The sequence below is a fragment of the Amblyomma americanum genome, chromosome 6 (assembly GCF_052857255.1).
Source record: "Amblyomma americanum isolate KBUSLIRL-KWMA chromosome 6, ASM5285725v1, whole genome shotgun sequence".
NCBI lineage: Eukaryota > Metazoa > Arthropoda > Arachnida > Ixodida > Ixodidae > Amblyomma > Amblyomma americanum.
This window is the reverse complement of record NC_135502.1, coordinates 4,130,312-4,150,770: the sequence shown is the minus strand read 5'-3', so window position 1 is coordinate 4,150,770 and position 20,459 is coordinate 4,130,312. Positions and strand designations below refer to the sequence as shown.

Genomic DNA, 20,459 nt, shown 5'->3' with positions numbered 1-20,459 from the left:
TACCTAAGCTAATTCATATTGATTTTTTTTTTTTCCGTTTTCACATTCAATGGCTTGTGCTTCACAACTTAAACCAAATGAAGATTCATCCACTAAGTGGAAGATTTTGAACATTCTTCTTCTTGAGCAAGGCGTAGATGAGACGATTTAAATGATTTAGTACAGTAAAACCTCGTTAATTTGAAGCCATCGGGACTGCGAACAATATTCGAATTAACCGGGTTTTCGTATCACCTGCCAACAGCCAAAAAAAAAAGACGGACCCGGTTAAGAAAATTTGGTACGGGAATGCGCTACCTTTACTGGAAGAACTTTGTGATTACCGTATATTGCCTTGTAGAAGTGTACCGTCCAGCCCGTAGCTCACGCTGTCCACAAAGGAAGTGGACTTCTAATGCGAGTCAAACGCATGCCCCCCCCCCCCCCCCCCCCCTGCTTGCTTTGGCACGCCGCTGCTCTTTTCGTAGTTTCCCGCGGGGTGGCATCATGGCGCGCACACAGCTCAGAGGAACAGACGCGTAACGATGCACCCACAAAGATAGCAATCTGAGTCAAAAAAGGGGGATTCCACCTTGAAACACTAGCGTGTGGCCCGATTGTTTAGCGGAAAACTGAACTGCGACCAGTGTTGTAGTTTCGGATTCCAGTGCGACGCAAACCCTGGAGATTCTCGGAGGCGGAAGTTTGCCCTCACGAACGAGCCGGGTAAATGGCCGCGTCCATTTCGAATATTCTTCAGTGAAACCGATTTGCATGAATAAACTTATTTTTCAAGCATGGAAGTTCCCCATGTGCCATGCCGGGAATGGGCACCGGCATGGGTCGCGTGCTACCCAATGCTTGCTCAAAACTACCTTATACCCCTGTCACACGGGCATTTCGAGGGCCCTCGAACCGATAGTCGATCGACTCAAAGGCGATCGAGCGCTGCTACACGGGCAGTTTCAATGGCGATCGAGTCAATAGCCTATCGAGTCAAAGGAGTAGCGCAGAACTCCATCAAGATTTCGAGGGCCTTCGAGCGGTGCCCAAGATTGCTAGCGTTGCTTCGAGCGGCGCCAAGCGCACTTTAGTACACGACACATTCACGGTACAAAAGCATGAACAATCATTATTCTCCTAAAATTTAATGCAAGCAGTCCGTACAATAATTTTAAAATTGTATCAGACTGGTTTTGAGCGCATTAATCTTGCGTTGCGGTCTTTGCGTTGCATGCGTACTTAGCGTTGACAACATGGCGGCGCCCTGCCCGCCCGCTTCACAGCGGTAACAGCTTCGTCTCTAATCCCTCAACGCAATATCGTGTTCTAAGCTGTTGTATTCGCCTTCGATTTGCCCATTCTTACCCTCCCATAAATTTTCAAGAGACAAATAGCTCTTGTTTTCCAGATATCAAGGTGATTTCCCAGGTCATAAGCTTGACGAAGCTGTGCTCAGACGCAGTTGGACTGGCTTGGTTTTGGCTCGTTTGTATTAGAGTGGCTACAGCAGTGTCTCCATCTATCCGTCGCGTACGTGCAATTAAAAGGGTTTTAAATGGCATGCGCATATGCGTGTATTTCAGCATTTATCACATATTTTTGTTATTTTTGCAAAATTCAAAGTAGCGATTGTGGCGCTACACAAGCTTGGCGTACGACACGAGAACCATTTCACTGGCCATTGAGATTTGCCGTGTAGCAGCAACACAACTGCTTCGAGTTCAATGGCGATTGAGAATTTCGAAGACCCTCGGCTCGATGGCCATCGAAACTCGCCGTGTGACAGGGGTATTAGACCCCCACATATAGGTAGGCTCCGTGTGTAGGTTGACCCTGAGCTTTAGGGCTCTCTTTTTTTCTTTAATGAAGGTCGACCTAGCCCTCTAATCACGGCACACTACCAGTGATGTAATTGCTGCACTAACGACGCCAAACTGTGCCAAAAGGCAAAGCCTACTACATGCTGCTACATTACGACATATTACGAGTAATCTATGCAAAGCTTGCGCCAAAACCATATCTCCTTGTCAACAAGATTCTTGGGCACTGTGTGCTATCCTACATCTGCGTTAGGTAGCACTAGTGGAAAATGCAATTTTTTTTAGAATCCTTCAATCAATCCTTAGTGTAGGTATATGTGGGTCGCCATCATGCTGGCCGGGCACATTGTCACACCGAGTATGAAAACATACAGTATTGTGCGTTTTTATCGTGAAGACTTTCAAAAATTTCCCCACCCCAACCGCTGGCTCATTTGCAGTGAAACTGCACACAGAGCTCGCATATTATGATAACTTTTGTATCGTAGCAAGTTTGACAACAGTACTTACTTAGCTGAGCCATTAGTTTAGCTTGCTGGGATAACATGGCCATCCATGGCTGGGCACATAGCGGGTGGCTGGAGGCCATTGGAAATGGTTGGAAAGAGCAGCATAGTTCGGCAATAAAAAAAAGGGATTGCTCTGTAAGTATGTTGAATGTTTGCGGAATTTTGTGTAATGGTTGCTGTTCCGTGGAACGACTTTTTCTTCGTCTTTCTCATGCCAACTGGTGTAGCTGGTGCATGTTGAAAGGGGAATTTAAACTTTATTGGTGTATTGGAAAGCCTACTACATGCTGCTACATTACGACATATTACGAGTAATCTATGCAAAGCTTGCGCCAAAACCGTATCTCCTTGTCAACAAAATTCTCGGGTACTGTGTGCTATCCTACATCTGCGTTAGGTAGCACTAGTGGAAAATGCAATTTTTTTTAGAATCCTTCAATCAATCCTTAGTATAAGTATATGCGGGTCGCCATCAAACCGCTGGCTCATTTGCAGTGAAACTGCACACAGAGCTTGCGTATTATGATAACTTTTGTATTGTAGCAAGTTTGACAACGGTACTTACTTAGTTGAGCCGTGCACGTTGCGAAAACATAATCGTCTATGTAGGGATCGCCGAACCAAATCCCGCGAACGACATTTTTTTCGCTGAAGGGCGGCAGTGACGCCATCTGTTTTTGCAGTGGAAAACGACAAGGCCGCCGAGGCGAGCGTTGCAAACAACATTTTTTGAAAGGTAAAGCCTTGTTAAATCAGTTGTGATATTTTTTTCCGCTCAATTAGCTGAAAATGTAAGCGCTTCAGTAGAAGCCACGGTGAAAGACATAGCACTCTTACACCATGGTAGGAGCAGACGAAACGTTTGGAACGGCATATTCAAAGGGCCCGCGCCTCCTGCAGTGCTTCCATCGGCAGCCTTGTTTTGAAGTTTTCCACAGCAAAAACTGATGGCGCCACCGCCACCCTTCAGCGAAAAAGCGTCGTTTGGGGGTTTTGGTTTGCCGATCTCTACGTAGACGATTACGTTCTCGCATCGTGCACAGCTCAACTAAGTAAGTACCATTGTCAAACCTGCTACGATATAAAAGTTACCAGAATACGCCAGCTCTGTGTGCAGTTTCACTACAAATGAGCCAGCGGTTGAGGCGGGGAAATTTTTGAGTCTTCACGATAAAAACGCACAATACTGTAGAGAAGCGAAATAGGCTTGCAGCATGCAGGGATTAACTTTGGTGTTCCTGTGGTATGGAGGGCACAGTGGAAATGCGCATGGCACAAACATTCACAAATGGCGCTGATGTTGACTTCCACGTCCTTGCTCGGCCGAAGTAGGGAAACGGCACGCTACCGCGCAGTTCTCAGTGTGTGTTGATTTTGGGGTTCGCTTTGCTGCCCTATTGAAAAGAATTGGATAGTCCCGGATAATTGTTCTCACTAACGTCAAACTATCTCCCTGCTGCCCGGTTCCTGTTCTCCAGTGCATATTCGATGGCACGCAGCTTCAGTTTTGCACCCTAGCTTCTTCGCCTCGCAGGCGGCGTCATGTTGAGTAAGAAGAATGCACGATGCGCGCACTTTGTGGCACCATCACGTTCAGTCCGGTCGTTTATGGGATTCTAGCTGTTGCGTAAAATTTAAAAGAATACAGTTTTAGCATAGTGCGATCTGCATTCCATTATCTTGAACCGAATCCGCGGTGAGCTATCTGCGCATTCCTGAGGAGCGCACACCTGCCACTGCGCAAGCGTAGCTGAGTCACTGCTAAAGCGGATCACGGCAGTGGATCGTGCTGCGCTAAAACTGTCGAGTCGAGTCCACTTATAACAATATTCAAATGCCACGCACGAAAATTCCATTGTTATAACCGATGATTGCTGTAAACGGGTTTCACGAAAAAAAGCATAACAACTGCAAAGAGGGGTCATGGATGGCAAGTGACATGCGAGCTCTGCTGAGGCATCGTTTTGGTGGCTCCGAAAGGGGCCTTGTAAAAAATACAAGAAGGTTGCCGCAGCTGCCTCTCAGCTTGAGAAATCCCGAAGAAACGCTGGGGTGAAATCACCACGAGCATCTCACCATGTACTTCTCACTGGCTTGCACGAGAAAACCCCATGTCCATCAACCTTGCTTGCCTCACGCGAAGCTTGCCAACATCCTTCTCCACGGCCTCTCTTTGAAGCGCTCTATCCAGCCGCCACCTGGCTGGAAGTCCACATTGTTAATCAGCAGGGCAAACTGCTTCGCCTTTGTGGCCAGAATCGGCCCGGTGATAGGCAAGTTCTGGGCACGGGCACCAAGAAACCACTCGTAGAGGGCCTCCTCCACCTCCTTATAGGCACCTTGTCGAACGCGTTTGCACCCACTTTCAAGCGAGCACTTTTCTTTGTCGAACTTCTCAGCTGAGCAGATGATTGTCGACATCGTCGGTTGCGATAGTGCGTGCTTCTTAACCAAGTCACACACTTTCTTACCGTCTTTGTAGTTCACGATACTGCACTTAGTCTCCAAATCGATGGCTGTGTGCTGTCTTTTCACCGGCAACATCGTCCGATAATCAGCGGGTGGATCTTCCGTTTCGGCGGCGATTCAAACGAGACGGAGAAGCCGCATGACCAGGAACGACTTCAACACAATCAACTAACACAAACAACCAAATCCGTTGTCAGAACTGCGCAGAATGAAGGGCGAGCGAGCGAGCAGATCAGCTCTTTTGGCGCGTTGGCGAGGTCCATTCGTATTTCGGAGGGTGGCGCGGCGTAGAGTTATGGGCGCAGCCCATTTGTTGTTCGGAGCGATGGAAGGGCAGTGGGAGTGAGACACGCGAGGCTAGCGATGCGGAGAAGGCCGGAAAACAGGTTCTATTGTATGAACGCGCGGCGGGGAGGTTGCAGCGGCTGAAATTTATATTTTTTTTCTTTTCAAGGCTTTCGCATTCTACTGCATTTTGGCACGAGCACTCAGGAGTCAGACTTCATTGTTTTAACCGATAATGTGGCATGGGGGCATTGTAGTAAGCGGGTTATTTTACCATGGAAAATATACAAAAGTGGACGGTGCAGCAGCTTTTCATTGTTGGAACCGATATATTGTTAAAACCGGTATCATTATAAGTGGGTTTGACTGTACTTATCGATTTTCTTTTTAAACATACAACCTTTGTCCGTAAAGTTTCGAGACTGATTTATTTTCTTCTTTAGAAATGATTCCCCAAAACAAATATTAGTGCGTATGTGTAGCGCCATCCTTTCGGGCTAACCCGAGCTTTTTATGTTAATTGCTCTGGCAGCCGCTGGGTCGCACTACATGTCAAAAAATACGTTGTCACTAGTGGTTTGTGCATTCTACTTTGAGTGAGTGTGGAGAGATGGACGTCCACCTTGAACAGCATGTAAGCATAAAATTCTGTGTGAAGCTTGGCAAGACAGCCGCACAGACGTATGAGCTTCTTCAAGACGCTTACGGCAATGAGACATTATCGCAGGTGCGAGTTTTCGAGTGGCACAAGAGGTTTGTTTCGGGGAGAAAGTCGGTGGAAGACGGCACAAGGCAGGGGCACCCTTCAACCTCACAGAATGAATATAACGTGGCTCGGATCAGGGAAATCACACAGCAAGACCGCACCATTACAGTCCGCATGCTATCAGATGCTCTCGACATTAGTAAGACAACATGCCACCAAGTTTTGCTTGAGAACTTGGGGCAACGAAAGCTGAATGTCAGACTTGTGCCGCACTCCCTCACACAGGACCAGAAGGACACGCGGGCATCAGTGAGCGCTGATTTGCTCCCCGAGGCGGAGAACGATGCTGCATTCGTTGACCGCAGCATTGCTGAAGACGAAACATACTGTTTTCAATATGATCCCCAAACAAAGAGGCAGAGCGCCGAATGGCGGTCCACAAGTTCTCCGGCGTCGAGAAAAGTGCGGCAATAGAAGATCAAAACAAAGACGATGCTGATCGTTTTTTTTTCGATGCCAGAGGTGTCATACACCGCGAGTTCATTCCACAAGGGCAGACGGTGAATCAGGAGTTTTATATCCATGTACTCCAACACATGCCTGATGTACTGCTACGCCGTCGCCGTGACTTATGGGCATCTGGACAATGGAGCCTTCGCCACGATAACGCAAGGCCGCACACTGCTCTCAGCGTGACAAAATCTCTCGCCAAGCACAGCATCACTGTACTTCCCCATCCGCATACTTGCCTGACCTCTCCCCATGCGATTTTTTCCTGTTTCCTCGTGTGAAGAGAGCCCTAAAAGGTCGCTGGATGGGGAGCGTGGAGGCCATTCAGGACGCCATGACTAAGGAGGTGACAGCCCTGCCAAAAGAAGCGTTTTCCTACTGTTTCCAAGACCTCAAGAAGCGTTGGAAGCTGTGTATAGACTGTAAGGGAGACTATATCGAAGGGGTGCTATACAAATGATTTCAGTGCTAAACGCATTTTTTTTAATGGAGTCAGTCTCGGAACTTTATGGACAAAGGTTGTAGTTACCAGGAATGTCAAAAAATGGCGTGTGGTTGCGAGTCATTTTTCGCTGTATATAAGTCGCATTGACAAAAAACTCTATAAAGAAATGCGACTTATACATCGGAAAATACTGTATATATCTGCGCCAAAAGACACTTCTGGCTGTTCCAAAAGCTGCTGTGAAGTGGATCCAGCCAGTTGCATCACAGCACTACACAAAGAAACTGCGCAGGCTGGCATTGCACATGGTCAGCCTGTCGCAGGCATTTAGCAAGAATGGCCGCGTTATGGGACGCTGTTGGGGGTGGGAGATGCTTCGATGCCAGTGCTTCCGCTAGATGCTGCCTCGATCTTAGCCAGGCTGGAGAGGAGCGGCAAGTGCGTGCACCACTGCCTCCAATTTGGCCGTGCCTTGATGAAGCACTGAGCGCGCGTTGCTTCGAAACTGGTGTCCATGCCTGCGTTGCAGTGAAGCATATCTTCTCTGCTGGCATGTGCTCCGGTGGTCTGCAAGCCGTACTGATTCCTTCTTGCTCTGAGAGTACAGGGGCTGGGGCGCTTCACGTATCCAGCATCGGCATTGCTTGTCAACATCACTCTGCAGCGCCACCTCGCAGCTCCGAGGGGGTCGTTGTTTCATTGGCGGTGAAATTGGGATCGGACATCCTCACGCAACACCTCAGATCTTGGAATTAACCGTGCTGGTGCTTGCCGCTGCTTCAAATTATCCAGTCATATTTACATCCGAAATTATGAAATTACACCGTGCATACACCAGGTTTTTGCAGGTGTGGTGCCCCTTCGAACTGTATGTAGGTTGGTCATAAATGAAAGGTTGAAAGTTCTAAAAAACCGCGAACTGGAGCTTCAGTTGTGTTTAGGAAAGCAATGGAACCATATTTATGAGTAGAATGCTCACCAGCATTCTAGCAGGAGGTTATGGGATCAAATAGAAGAGATCTTTAATGTCAATTTGAAAAAGCCTGGTAGTTTTTGTCAGCATTACAATTAAAAAATTAAGACCCGGTTAGAGTTGCTCATGATGAAAGGATCATCCTGTGGTTGAAAGTGATGCTGTGAGAAGAGAGTAATAGTGTGCTGCTGAGTGCTGGATTCAGAGACAGTGGTCCTTAGTGGTACCACTACCACATGGGTTTTCCCACTAAAAAAGACCTTTAAAAAATTTGTTCTTGCTATTACCGATTGCCTTCAGAAGTTCAAAAAGGTTTGACTTTTTCTCTATCGCACCATAAGCCATCGGTCATAGGCTATGACTAATGTTTTGAACCTGCTGTCAAAAATTGAAGACTGCGCTGCTGGACAAGCTGCGCCATCTAGTTTGCTTCTGCAGCACCATTTCTTTGGCTTCAGTTTTGTTTCATTTTGTTTTGTTTTTCATTTTCTAATGTGAGGAGGTGACGTGAAAAATGAAACTTTCAGCGGACATAGTCTGCCGGTTGCCGATCATGGTGTCGTTTCGCTGCGCATTCTACAAAGGTGAAAGGCTACAATGAACACTTGTTCTTATGCTGTCATTTTTTTTTTATAGAACAGTAGTGGTGAGTTAGGCACGTGGAATGGTCAAATTTTAGTTTCAATTGCGAGACTTCGTCTCAGGGGCCCGGGACATCAGCGCGTGTTCGCATGTGTTTTATTTCACTGTTCACATTGTATTTCATATAGTGTGCTTGATTTGTATATGATGAGAGTGGTTTAACTTGGTGCTTTAGAGTCTTCCGAATACACTGCCAAGATACTTTACCAAATGCGCCAGCAGATTTTTGATTATGATGATGTCAAGGAAGACCATGCCCCGTTGCCATGCCTTAGGCCATCGGTCATGATGTTTTAACTTGCCGCCAAAAAATTAGGCGGCGCTCCTCGACAAACTGTGCCATCTAGTTTGCTGCCGTAGCACCATCTCTTTGGTTTCGTTTTTTATTTTTTTCATTTTCCTAACTCAAGGAGCGACATTAAAAATGAAACTGACTGAACATAGTCCGCCAGCCGGCGATTATGGTGTGTTGCTCTGCGCGCTCCTGGAAAGCGAAAAGCTGCACTGAGCTGTTCTTTTTTCTTTTTTTAAGCAGCAGTGGTAAGTTAGACAACTATGTGAAATGGTCAGATTTCAGTATTTCATTTTTCGATCCTTTTTTTTAGCTTTTAAAGGCTCTCTTTGTGATTGCAACGAGGCACCTTATCGAGAAAGTCTCACTTCTGTTCCTCCTCAGTGCCCCTGTAACCCGATGCAAAGCTGCTTTGGGTGCGAATTTGCGCTCGAATTGTGTGCTTGATAAAGAAGCGCCAGGAGTTTGCTCTGGCAGCTATGAAAATGCATCTCGAAGAAGAGGTGGAAAATCTTAGGATGGCACTCTTCCCATGACTCAAAATTCAGTTTACTTCTGTCAGAATCAATGAAGGGGGCTCAGACAAAAAGTGAAGCAAATTAACTTGATTGCGTTCGAGCCCCCTTTTTATGGCATAGTACAGTGATGACAGAATTTTATTCTAACAATATGTAATTTACATTTTAGAGAACAAAGCAAAAAGTATATATTGTACAAAGAAGACCAAGTAAACTAAGTTACATAATGTCATTTTTCCAGTTATACAATCCTAGTGCAATATGGAAAAAAAATAGTAAAGCTAAAGCATTTTTTTTTTTTTACAGCAAAGCACATGCGCATGCTCCTGAGGTTAATCATCTTAGGCAAAAGCAGATAGTGTTTTTTCATAAGCGCATTGGCGTCATCCTTGCTCCTTGCTTAAGCTCGAAGATGTTTTGAGGTTAATTTCAGTTCAATTGTAGTGAAGATTGTTCAATACTGTTGGAACAGAATGATGTAGCATTTGTTGGCCTAGCTTTGTCCTTCAAAAAGTAACCTTTCAAGGTAGTGAAAAACGCGAGTCACGAAGCCTTGTTAACTTGTTTAATTGTGCTATTGCATTAAGCTCTTGCTGGCGGCTACGAAGTTGTTTGTATTGCTTGCCAATGTATATAAATATAAAATATTCACACTTGTAATTTTAAGCCATGTAAAATATTCGCCAGTGTGAGCTTCTGAGTCAGCCCCTACAATATGATGGACTTTTTTTGTAGTACTGTATGTATGGTTGTTGTCCCCCATGCAAGAAAGCAGTAGTTAATACAGTTGAACCTTTATGTAACGAACCTCTATGTAACGAATTCCTGGATTTTACGAAATTTTTCAATTCCCCAGCACATCCCCCATTGAAGCCCATGTATAGGCGACCTCCATGTAACGAACTCGTTGCGGCAGTTGACCTTGATGCAACGAATCCGTGGCTCTGATCATCGAGCTGTATCTTGTAATGTTTTGCCCGAAATTTGACCGGGCAGTGCGCAACTTTAATGAATATTGTTTAAGTAAGTTTTTATATTAAAAGGTAAAGTAGACCGCGAGCAGAACGCTTGCAATCGCAGCAAACAAGCAGACCTCAGTGATGATGATGATGTTGAGCGCCGCTATCGCCGCTCCGTGGCAAGCGTAGCAACTTTTAAGCTTTCATTTTGTAGCTTGACACTAGGTGGCACTACTATGACAAATTTTTCGTGGTGTTGCGGCGCAGTTATGGTAAGCCTTCTTCGTCAGCGTGTTGACGTGTGTGTGTTGGTGTGTGTTTACGGTGTCGGTTCGTTACGATGAGTTCTGCTGTGAGGAAACGCAAAGTTTTGTTGCTTGAAGATAAGCTCTCGATTTTGAATGCGGTTACCGCCGGCGAAAAAAAGAAGGATGTCGCTGCCCGCTTCAATATACCAGCCAGCTCCCTGTCAACCATTCTTGCTGCAGAACAAAGCATCCGCAGTGCGATGGAGTCGGGCACAAGCGCCCAGAAGAAAAGACTGAAGACGTCGACGTATGCTGATGTGGACAACGCCGTGTTTGCATGGTTTTTGGACAGACGAGCACAAAACGTGCCCATAAGTGGCGCGATTTTGCAGCAGAAAGCCATAGATTTTGCTTGTATCCTGGGCCACGACGACTTCAAAGCGAGTAACAGCTGGCTACAAGGATTTAAAAGCCGGCACGGTGTCGTCGGAAAAGTGGTATCTGGCGAGTCTGCCTCCGCAGACAGCGATGCTGCTGCCTCGTGGGTGGCCAAGAAGCTTCCCGGCATTTTCAGCCACTATGAAGCTGCCGACATTTATAATGCTGATGAGACGGCCCTGTTTTTTTAAATGTTACCGAGCCGCACGTTCTCACTGAAAGGAGAAGACTGCCGCGGTGGAAAGCAAATTAAACTCCGCGTGACGGTTTTGCTTTGCGCCAACACTGATGCCAGCGACAAGCGAATCCTGTTTGTTATTTTCCGCAATGCCCGATCCGGATGTTTTAAAGGAACAGGGCGGATGCCAGTAAAATATGTGGCAAACTCCAAAGCTTGGATGTCGCGGGCAATTTTTTACGACTGGCTGAAGGAGCTCAACCAAGATGTCAAGCGACAAGTTCGCAGCATTTGTTTGCTGCTTGACAACTGCTCCGCGCACCATGTGGAAGGCCTACAGCTTTCTAAGGTCGAGCTGCAGCATTTGCCACCTAACTGCACTTCTCTGGTACAGCCCTTAGACAAATGGGTTATTAACAGCTTTAAATGCTGTTACCGGCGTCGATTGATACAGAAGATGCTCCTGGACATCCGCCTTGAATGGCCAACAAAAGTGGATATCTACCAAGCAATCGAAATGCTTGCTGCGTCGTGGCAAGAGGTCGGATCACAAGTGATCACCAATTGCTTCGCCAAGGCTCAGGTAAATAAGGCCATTCAAGCTACAGTCACTGAAGACGAACCTTCAAGCCCACCCGAGGTCGCAGAAGCGTGGGATGAACTACGCATGAACGGTGGGGTGCCCGACGGTGTCGAGCTGTGCAACTTTTTGTTCGTGGACAACGGCGCCGTGGCTACGGAAGAGATGACTGATGCGGCACTTGTCGAAACCGTTAAAGATAGCCTTGAAGGTGACGGTTCGTCAGAGCCTGATACGTTTTGTGCTGTTCCCACCGCGAGGGAACTGATGGACGCGGTGGACGTTCTGCGCCATTTCGTCGGCTCGCAGGACGATGAAGCAGCCATGGATGCCTTAGTTTCCTTGGAGCGCCGAGTAGTGGCTTCGATCGGGCAAAAACAGCAAGCGAAAATTACGCAGTTTTTCTCTATTAAATAAATTCTTTGAATGGCGAGTTCACTTGAATTGATATCTGTCGAATTTTTATTTCGTTTTGGCATAATCCTTACCAGTCTTAACCCAAAACTGCATGTAACGAAAACCTGGATATAACGAAAAATTGCGAACTTTTTTCAATTTCGTTATATCCAGGTTTGACTGTATGAGAAAAAATTAATGCATTGTATATGTGTAGCTTCACGGCTTGTGGTAGGAAAGAGGGAAGTTTTGCCAAAATTTCAACAGATTTCGATACTTTTGTTATAACTAACATTGTTGTCCCACGACTTGTTTTTGTGTAGATATACAGTCTCCAACAGATTTTTCGGACTCTGTAGGACCCGGAAAACGGTCCGAATAATCGAACAATCAGAAAAATCGGTTAACTTAGAAAAAAACTTTTCTGCAAAAAACCGGCTTTAAAAATTTCAAAATTTGCTGCGCCTCATGATCCACTTGCTAGCGATATATTGCATCTGAGCCACAGTCATGCTTTCGTCATCAGCACCACCTCGCGACACGATATCAGACAATAATGCGGTGCAGGTCGGCTGCAAACGAATGCGCACGCCACGCGAAGCAAGAACAGTCAGTTTGCATGGGCGATGACGCTTGTGAAGATCAAGAGGTAACCCATGGAAAGACGCGAGTTTTTACGAGCGCCTCCGAGTGCAGCCCCCCCCCCCATCCCTCCTCTCATCCCGCATCTGTTGCCCCGCCTCACGGGTGGCGTCGTCTAAGCTGTGGCTGACGCTGCAGCTGTCCCATTTTTCAACTCGATCACGCGCTCTTTGTAAGCCATCTCAAATGGCAACGATGGAGAACCAATAGCCAAGCCTATCCAAGCCAGTCTGTCCGATCCACTCCCATCAGCGCCCGCCATGGCTCCCTCTGACTCCGTTTAAAGGGGCTCTGAAAGGGGTTCTCAGTAATGTTGCGGTATGCGTGGAATGTTAAAGGACGCCACTTCACAAATATCCTCCAGCAAGAATTTTTTTTAATGCATTTTGTGGAAGCTTAGGTATCTGTACTTAAAATTTGAATACAGTCGAGCCCGCTTATAACGAACATGAGCGTCACTTGGCATCCGTTTGTTATATCCCGAAGTTCGTAGTAAGTGGACCACACCTTTAAAGACAGTTGCTTGTCAAAACACAAAATTTTTTCTTTGCGAAAAAAGTGATGGACGTCTGTTTTTGCAGCGCAGATCCGATGAGGGAGGTTTCTAGTTTATTTAAAGTAGAAGTGTGCTATCGCCGAGGCTTTTGGAATAGACAAGTTGTCTGAGGCTCTCTATGTAGCTCATTGCTACAGGCGCGCTTATAGGTGCTAGCTTCGAAGTTTCATCCTCATCTCATTCCTCCACGTCACTCTCACCCCGCACTTCAGAAACGATGCCCTCGTCTGTGCATGGTTCCGTGGTGTCGGCATCGTCATCGACAGAAATAAAATCATTCCAACCAAAGTCATGACCCCCCATGTCTGAGTCGACGACGCGCTGCCACAAATCGCCGCCGGTCTGGTCATCTTCCGAAGCATCAGGCTCGGCATCAGACACTGTGTTGACGAAGCCGGCCTTGCAGAACCAGTTCCGCACGCGAATGGCTGTCACCTCCGCCCAGGCCGCTTTCATCACCTCTACCGCTGAATACAATGGAAATGGGCACAGTGTTACTGTCCGCCATCCCGAATTACAACCAGGGCCCGAGATTTGAACGAAGCCAACGAAACGTACGCACCACAACAAGAGTGACAAAAGCGCGCGATGGTGTAGACCAATCAAGCTAAAGATACAGACGCACAGCGCCAGCGAAGAGACCAATGAGGGCCGTCCGTGAGCGTCAGTGCAGCCACTTCTTGGCTCCAATGAAAGGCCTGCTTCACAGAGCGTGGCCTCCGCGATCGGCATCGGCAGCGGCGTGGTTGGTCGCGGAGGCCACGCGCGGATTTGCAAGGAGGGGCGGGAGGGCGATCTTGGTAGGCGCGGCGGCGGGGAAAGGGTGGCTCGCTCGAGAGCGACACGAATGGAGCGGGCAGCCCAGTGCACCGAGGCTCCCCTTCCCCCCGCCCGGTGCTTGCACACATTCCCAGTACACCGCGGCTCCCCTCCCCGTTGTGAGCTGATGTTGCTGCTGTGGCGGTGCGATTGCAAGACTGCTGACTGTGTCCCACGGCCAAGGACTTCAACGGATGCGACGGCGACCACCTCCCCGTTCCCCTCCTCCCTCCACATCCCCTTCCCCCTCCCCTGGTCCCCAAGAGTGATGTCCAAAGAGCCAACATACGTCGGGACCAGTATCCCCCTCCCCAGAATATTTCATAGCACCAACCACCACCACCACCTGTTCGCCTGCGATGAGGCTCGGGAAAACATGCCGCGTGCTGGGCGCACAAAGGGGTTGGAGGCAGGTTATCTCGCATCGTGGCGCCAGATTTACGCCGTCTGTTTGCTGTAACCGATCAGCAGGGCCTAAAGACGTTCGTTATGCGTGTGATTTTGTGCCATTGAAACAATGTATATTTTGACGGTCGTGCAGGTCTCGTTATAAGCGAAAGTAAGTTTGTCTTAAGTGGGGCCGTTATATGTGGGCTCGACTGTATCCGCAATTTCACACCTTTCTCTCTCCTCTTGTCACTTTTGCGCTCTGAAGTGTCAGTGCTCCTCCACCGGCCCCACCCACTCTGCCTCTCCGCTGGCTGCCGACGCGCACAGGATTTCCCCGGGGGGTGGAGGTTTCAGCTGCATCCATGGTAGCTGCGTGACGTCAGTAAGAGTTGACACCGCGAACCAATGATAGCTCTCTGCTGCTGACGTAATGAGCGCTGCATTATGCGCTGCGCTGATTTGGGGCGAAAGCTTGGAACCGCTAGTTGCCCCGAGGCATAAAAGCGCGAATTTATAAAAATATATTGTAAATGATCGACTCGCTTTTGTACGCGGCATGAACGCTCGGTGGCCTATGCTCTACACAATGCAAGTGTATTATAGCCAACCTCAAACACCCTTTTCAGGGACCCTTTAAATCCAAGATGGCTCCTTTCATGGCGGCAGGGAACGGGTTGGTTGTGACAGTGATGCCCGCTCGCATCAATATTAGGCCAAAAAAACTAACTTCTCCATGGTGCTGTCGGCACCTGTTTTAGTCCAAAAATCCAAAAAATCGGAACTTTTGGACTCCACAGAGTCTGAAATATCGACTGTGAAAATGTACAGGTTCCTATGAGGTGTATGCTGGTTCTTCGGCAAAGTCCAAAATATTACGCGTCCGAGTTATTGGAATCCGAAAAATCTGTCGGCTACTGCACCCCCATTTTTAATTGCGTCAACGATTTCTATGCCTCTGATCCTAACCTGATATTTAAAGTGTGCAGTATCTGGGATTGCCTGGGAGTAAAAGTGACAGCTTTTGTTTTCTTAGTGTTAATTTCCAGAGAGTTTGTGGCACTCCATTTATGTACACCCTGAAGGATGTTACTGATCTCGGCCTTTAATAATCGAAGTTAGTGTTGCAAAATAATAAGGTGGTGTCATCTGCGTATGATATATAAGATGCAGTATGGCTAACTGTAGTGATGTCATTTACGTTAAGGTTGAACAGGAGAGGACCAAGGATACTTCCCTGGGGTATGCCAGCATTAACTTGTCTAAATGATGACAAGCTGTCATGTATTAAAACGCTTGGCGTTCGGTGTTCAAGATGTGATGTTATAAGCGATAAAGTTGTTCCTCTCACTCCATATGTATTTCGAGTTTTTTTTAGCAATGTTTGATGATTAAGATGATCAAAGGCTTTTGAGTAATCTATGTATATACCAACTACTATTTCTTTTTTCTCAAATGCTCTTAGTATTATTTTGTTTTGTTTTAGTAGTGCTAGCTCTGTTGAGTTCCATTTCTGAAAGCCATGTTGGTGTTAATAAGTTGTGCTTTTCAACAAATATGGTGATGCAAGTGTGAATTATTGGTGTTGGTATGTTTCACGCCATTTTCTTCAGTGTGCACCCCTGCCAGCTAGCCCAATCCATTGTGTTACCAAGGCGTCAATGCTAGTCTTTGTGCAGCTAAAATTCACCGATGTTGATGTTGGGGACATCCTGGAGATGTCGCTGTTGCTCATGAAGTGAGTAATGATGATGTAGACAATCGTAGTGATCCCGTGCTCAAGCCAAGCCAGGTCAAAAATGTGATTGGATGGTTTTACTGCTTTTTCAAAAATGAGAAAGCATTGGATGCCTTTGAAACTTAAGAAATGAAAAAAAGAAGTGGATTGATTATTCATTTTCTTGGCACACCCTTGAATTTTTTTGTATAAAGGAATTGCCAGTTTTGTATAAAATTGATAATGCTCATGGCAGTGTAAAATTGAGTGTCAGCTGTATTCTTGAAATGCACATGCCACAGTTGCTGTCAAACAAACATAAAAGAAAGTGTTCACTGTCTTGATTGATCATAATAATGGCAGAGCTGCTGTTAGGATGCAAGGTGCAAAACTGCAGTTGAGTCATTGGTCTGTATTTTCTGGTTGTTCAGGAAATCTTCTTTTCACTTGAAACAAAAATTAAAAAACTGCTTAAGTTCACACGTTCTTGTTAGCAAAGACCATGTTAAGAAAAAAAGCTTTTTTCCCAGAGTAGCGTGCTTCCTATTTTTCTTACTGTACTTGTCAGCTGCACTGGTGGGTGTTCCCTGTGAATTGAACTCCATTATAGGCTCTAACTTGTGCTTGATTGTTTCCTTTTCATTGTTGTGTTTTGGTTGTGTTCGTGTCTTAGTAATTCCTGTGGAGGTTGTCATTGTGTTTAAAGAATAGCTGGTGGTGCACCTCCTCTGTGCAGATTGTCCGTAGCTTCTCCAGTGGCAAGAGGGAAGGTGGCGACTTTGTCTGCTGTACCCTGTCACCCAGGGGAGAATGGATCTATTGTGTTGGCGAGGACCATGTGCTGTACTGCTTCTCCACTGTCTCAGGCACACTGGATCGAACACTCACGGTAAGGAGACTCCTTCAGGCCGTGGAAACACTGTTTGCAGTGTTCCTCATGGCGATAGCATGCAAGATTCTATGTTCCAAATGCAGTGTCTGAGCAGGCGGTAAAAAATTGACAGACTATTACCGTACTCCCTATTGCTAAATTTGAGCACAGCTTGACTTTGTGATATAGTGAAGGAGAAAACTTGGACGACGCTTTAAGAATACAATCCGAAGAATTGTCGCTTTGACGCGCAAGGCGTCTAAACTGTCGCACTGAATGAATGCTTCTCAGTGGTGTAGACCGGCGCAGTGCCTTGCTTGGTTGCTGCGTCCTCTACCGTGCTTGCTGCTTCCTGCGGAATGCTTTGTAACATACTTGTCTCATTGCTTCGAGGAGAAACACTGAAGGCACAAAGGACGCGTTTTCATTTGGAGTGGGCTGCGAGGCGCGTGGCCCACACATTCAGAGTAGCACATGCACGTTCCTATGTAAACGGTGTGGATTTCACAAACAGCCCCCATAGATGCCCATGCATGACAGGCTGACAGTCCAAATGCCAATTAATGGCTGGCTCAAGTTACGCCTAGCAGTTTTGTGGTAGATCTTGGACTGATACAAACATAATCAGCCATGCACTTGTGACATTTAAGGGGCACACAATCCTTGTGCAAGGAATAGCCTCAACTGGGCCAGACAGCGCATCGTTTTTCACAAACACTCCTATGTATGCAGCCTGAAATGGAGGGGTTTTAGGTATATCTGCTTGCTATTGCTCCCAGCAGAGACGTCTGCAACGTGCAGATGTTGGTGAGTTGCGACACCACGGGTTCCTGAGCATCTGCAGGGACATCCCCATAGAGGGATGATGGTGAGCGGTGCATCACCATGGACCGGAGCACCCACACTTAGCCATGCATAGCTCAGCCGTGTCCGGGGATAAGGGGATCCTGGTGGTTGAGTTGATGCCGAGTGTTTGGACCTTTAAAGGCCCCTTGGCAGAGGCAACACACCACTTTGGCCCCAGCTTCCTGTAGACAGGACCTCCAGCCTGACCCGACCGGGGGAAATCGGCAGTTGCCTTTTCCTGTCCTCTTTCTCACGACTCTCCTGTTTCCTACTCACTTCTTCAATTTTCATTTTTTTTTTCCTAGCGGCGAAGGTTAACCTCGTGTGGCCAACTACCCTGAGTTGCGTCATATTTGGTTATAGTTGGGGTGTACAGCTGGCGTGGGCAGGGCTTGCGTGCAAGTTCCTGTCCCATCCCCTCGTTGAGCTCCGTGGTGGGTGGCCGGCACCGTGGCCGAACAATATGCATATTTCATGGATCCCCCTTCCCAACAAAATTATCGCCCTCAAAAAAAAAAAATGCGGACCGATTTAACTGTTCAGTGCTTCCAGATATCGAAGGAAACCTTCCCGAAATTCCATGTTCTACAAGTGAAGAGACAGGAAAAACTGCTCGAACATTACCCCATTCTTGGTAGCAAAAAGCCTAATCGGTGCCTTGGGCTCGGGCTACAAAATAAAAAAATGCCCAGTGGCGACCTCCTACTGGAAATAAAGACAATGCCCAGTATTCGAAACTCTCCGCTATAGTGTCAGTTAGGGAAACCCCAGTCTCAATCACTGCACACACAGACTTTATCCATCTCACTGAGAAAGAGATCCTTGAGGGTTCACAGACCAGAATGTCATAAATGTGCATCGCATCAAAATAAGGAAAGATGACAAAGATACACCTACAATGCATCTAGTACTGACTTTCAACTCGAGCACACTCCCGGAGTCCACAGAAGTAGGCTACTTGAAATAAATGTCCGTCATTATGTACCAAATCCACGAAGGTGTTCCAAATGTCAAAGGTATGGTTATGGGTCACAAAGCTGCAGTGGCTACAAAACTTGCCCTAAATGCACCTCAAAAGAGCATGCTTCAGAAAACTGCGAAGGTGTTCACCTCGCATATTCAAGGTCACGTCCCTCGTGGAAGAACGAGAAAGAGATTATTACAACGAAGACAAAACAAAATATCACTTTCAAGGAAGCAAGACGACTCTTCCACACGAAGAACACTTTCACCTTCTCCGCAAAAACAAACTTCGCTGATATGGTGCGCAGGGGCGGTGCACCACACAGTACTACGGCATCTGCCCAGGCCACGTTCACCGAGCCTATGGCAGTGCCATCCATGCCCCAGGCAGGGACAGCGAAGTCTGCTCTGCCATCTCCAAAGTAGGGAGTGCCGGCCCACGGGTCGGCACCCCGCAGGACTTCTCCTCGCCGGGGGAGTACTGAAACTCACACATGCGCGAGTTCGCAATCCTCCAGCACCTCTGGCGAGGTGATGGATGTAACTCCCAGTCCGCCTGCTTTTCAGCAGCAGAACAGCTATCTGGAACAAAGAAGAGAGACAGCCCTGATAACGGGCCCAGAAAAAAAGTAAAATCCTTCCCATTCATTCCCGCACAAAAACACAAACATGGGTATTGTAGTTCAATGGAACTGTGGAGGACTGCTGAGGAATTACATTGACATAACACATACCGTATTTACTCGCGTATAACCCGCCCCTGTGTATAACTCGCACGTTTACCTGAAAAAAAAAAAAAGAGCTTTAGAAAGATACAACTGCACATACAGTGATCATTTCATTTTCAGAACATTTATTCAAACGACCACCACCACGTCACTGGTTATCTGATTCTCAATCGTTGCTGCTCTCACTGCTGCCGTCCTAGGCTTCACCGATGAAGTCACTCTCAAAGACGTAGTCGTCCTCGGAACCATTCAAGCTACTACTGATGGCACATTTTTTAAAGCTTTTATGCCCCAAGTCGGCTGGTATCGCTCTCCACGCATCCATGATCCACTGGCACAGCAATGGAATATCGGGCCTTCGCACGCGTCTTGTCGGTGTGAGGATGTAAAGGCCGTCGGCCATGCACTGGGCATGCAGCCGCGTCACGTGTGCCTTGAATGGCTTGTTCAAGCACACGTCGTGCGGCTGTAGCATGGATGTCATGCCGCCAGGTATTAGACAGTTTTAGCTGACCGGTTTCACGATCCGCTTGCGCTAACCCGCTGAGCATAAGCGGAGCAAGGGTGCAATGTACATGTTTTAGCAAACTGTTCCGCTGGTATGGCTAAGCGGGATGGTTTGGACTTTCGGCGCCACCTAGCGGTGGCATATAGAACTGCTTTGACAAACCGAATCAAAATTTGTCTTTCTAGTTAATGTCTCTTTGTTGTTACTTTCCTGATACTTTATTGATGTTAAGTGAACGTGCTTATTTGAAGGACAGTTGATCACGCAGCTGATTTAAGGAAAACGCGATTTGGATCAGCAGTTTGATCCATTGGGACCAATGCCGCATTGTGTTGTTTGTGCAAACGGCTGCTTTCAGACGCTATTGCAGTGTTTTTCCTTCTTCCTACACACTCACAAGAATTCAGACTCCGGCAATGCATTTTCCCGTTGTCGCGACTAAACCGGAGGTAAACGGATGATCTCTTGAGTT

The 20,459-nt window shown here is 47.1% G+C and overlaps 1 protein-coding gene across 1 annotated transcript in view; it reads left to right on the top strand.

Annotated features, from left to right (window-relative positions):
* Window positions 1–20,459, top strand: part of Smu1 (Smu1 spliceosomal factor) — a 47,098-nt gene that overhangs the window by 21,863 nt on the left and 4,776 nt on the right. The window contains exon 9 of the mRNA XM_077668290.1: window positions 16,808–16,960. Coding sequence (XP_077524416.1) covers window positions 16,808–16,960 — 153 coding nt within the window. The remainder of the gene's footprint in view (window positions 1–16,807; window positions 16,961–20,459) is intronic.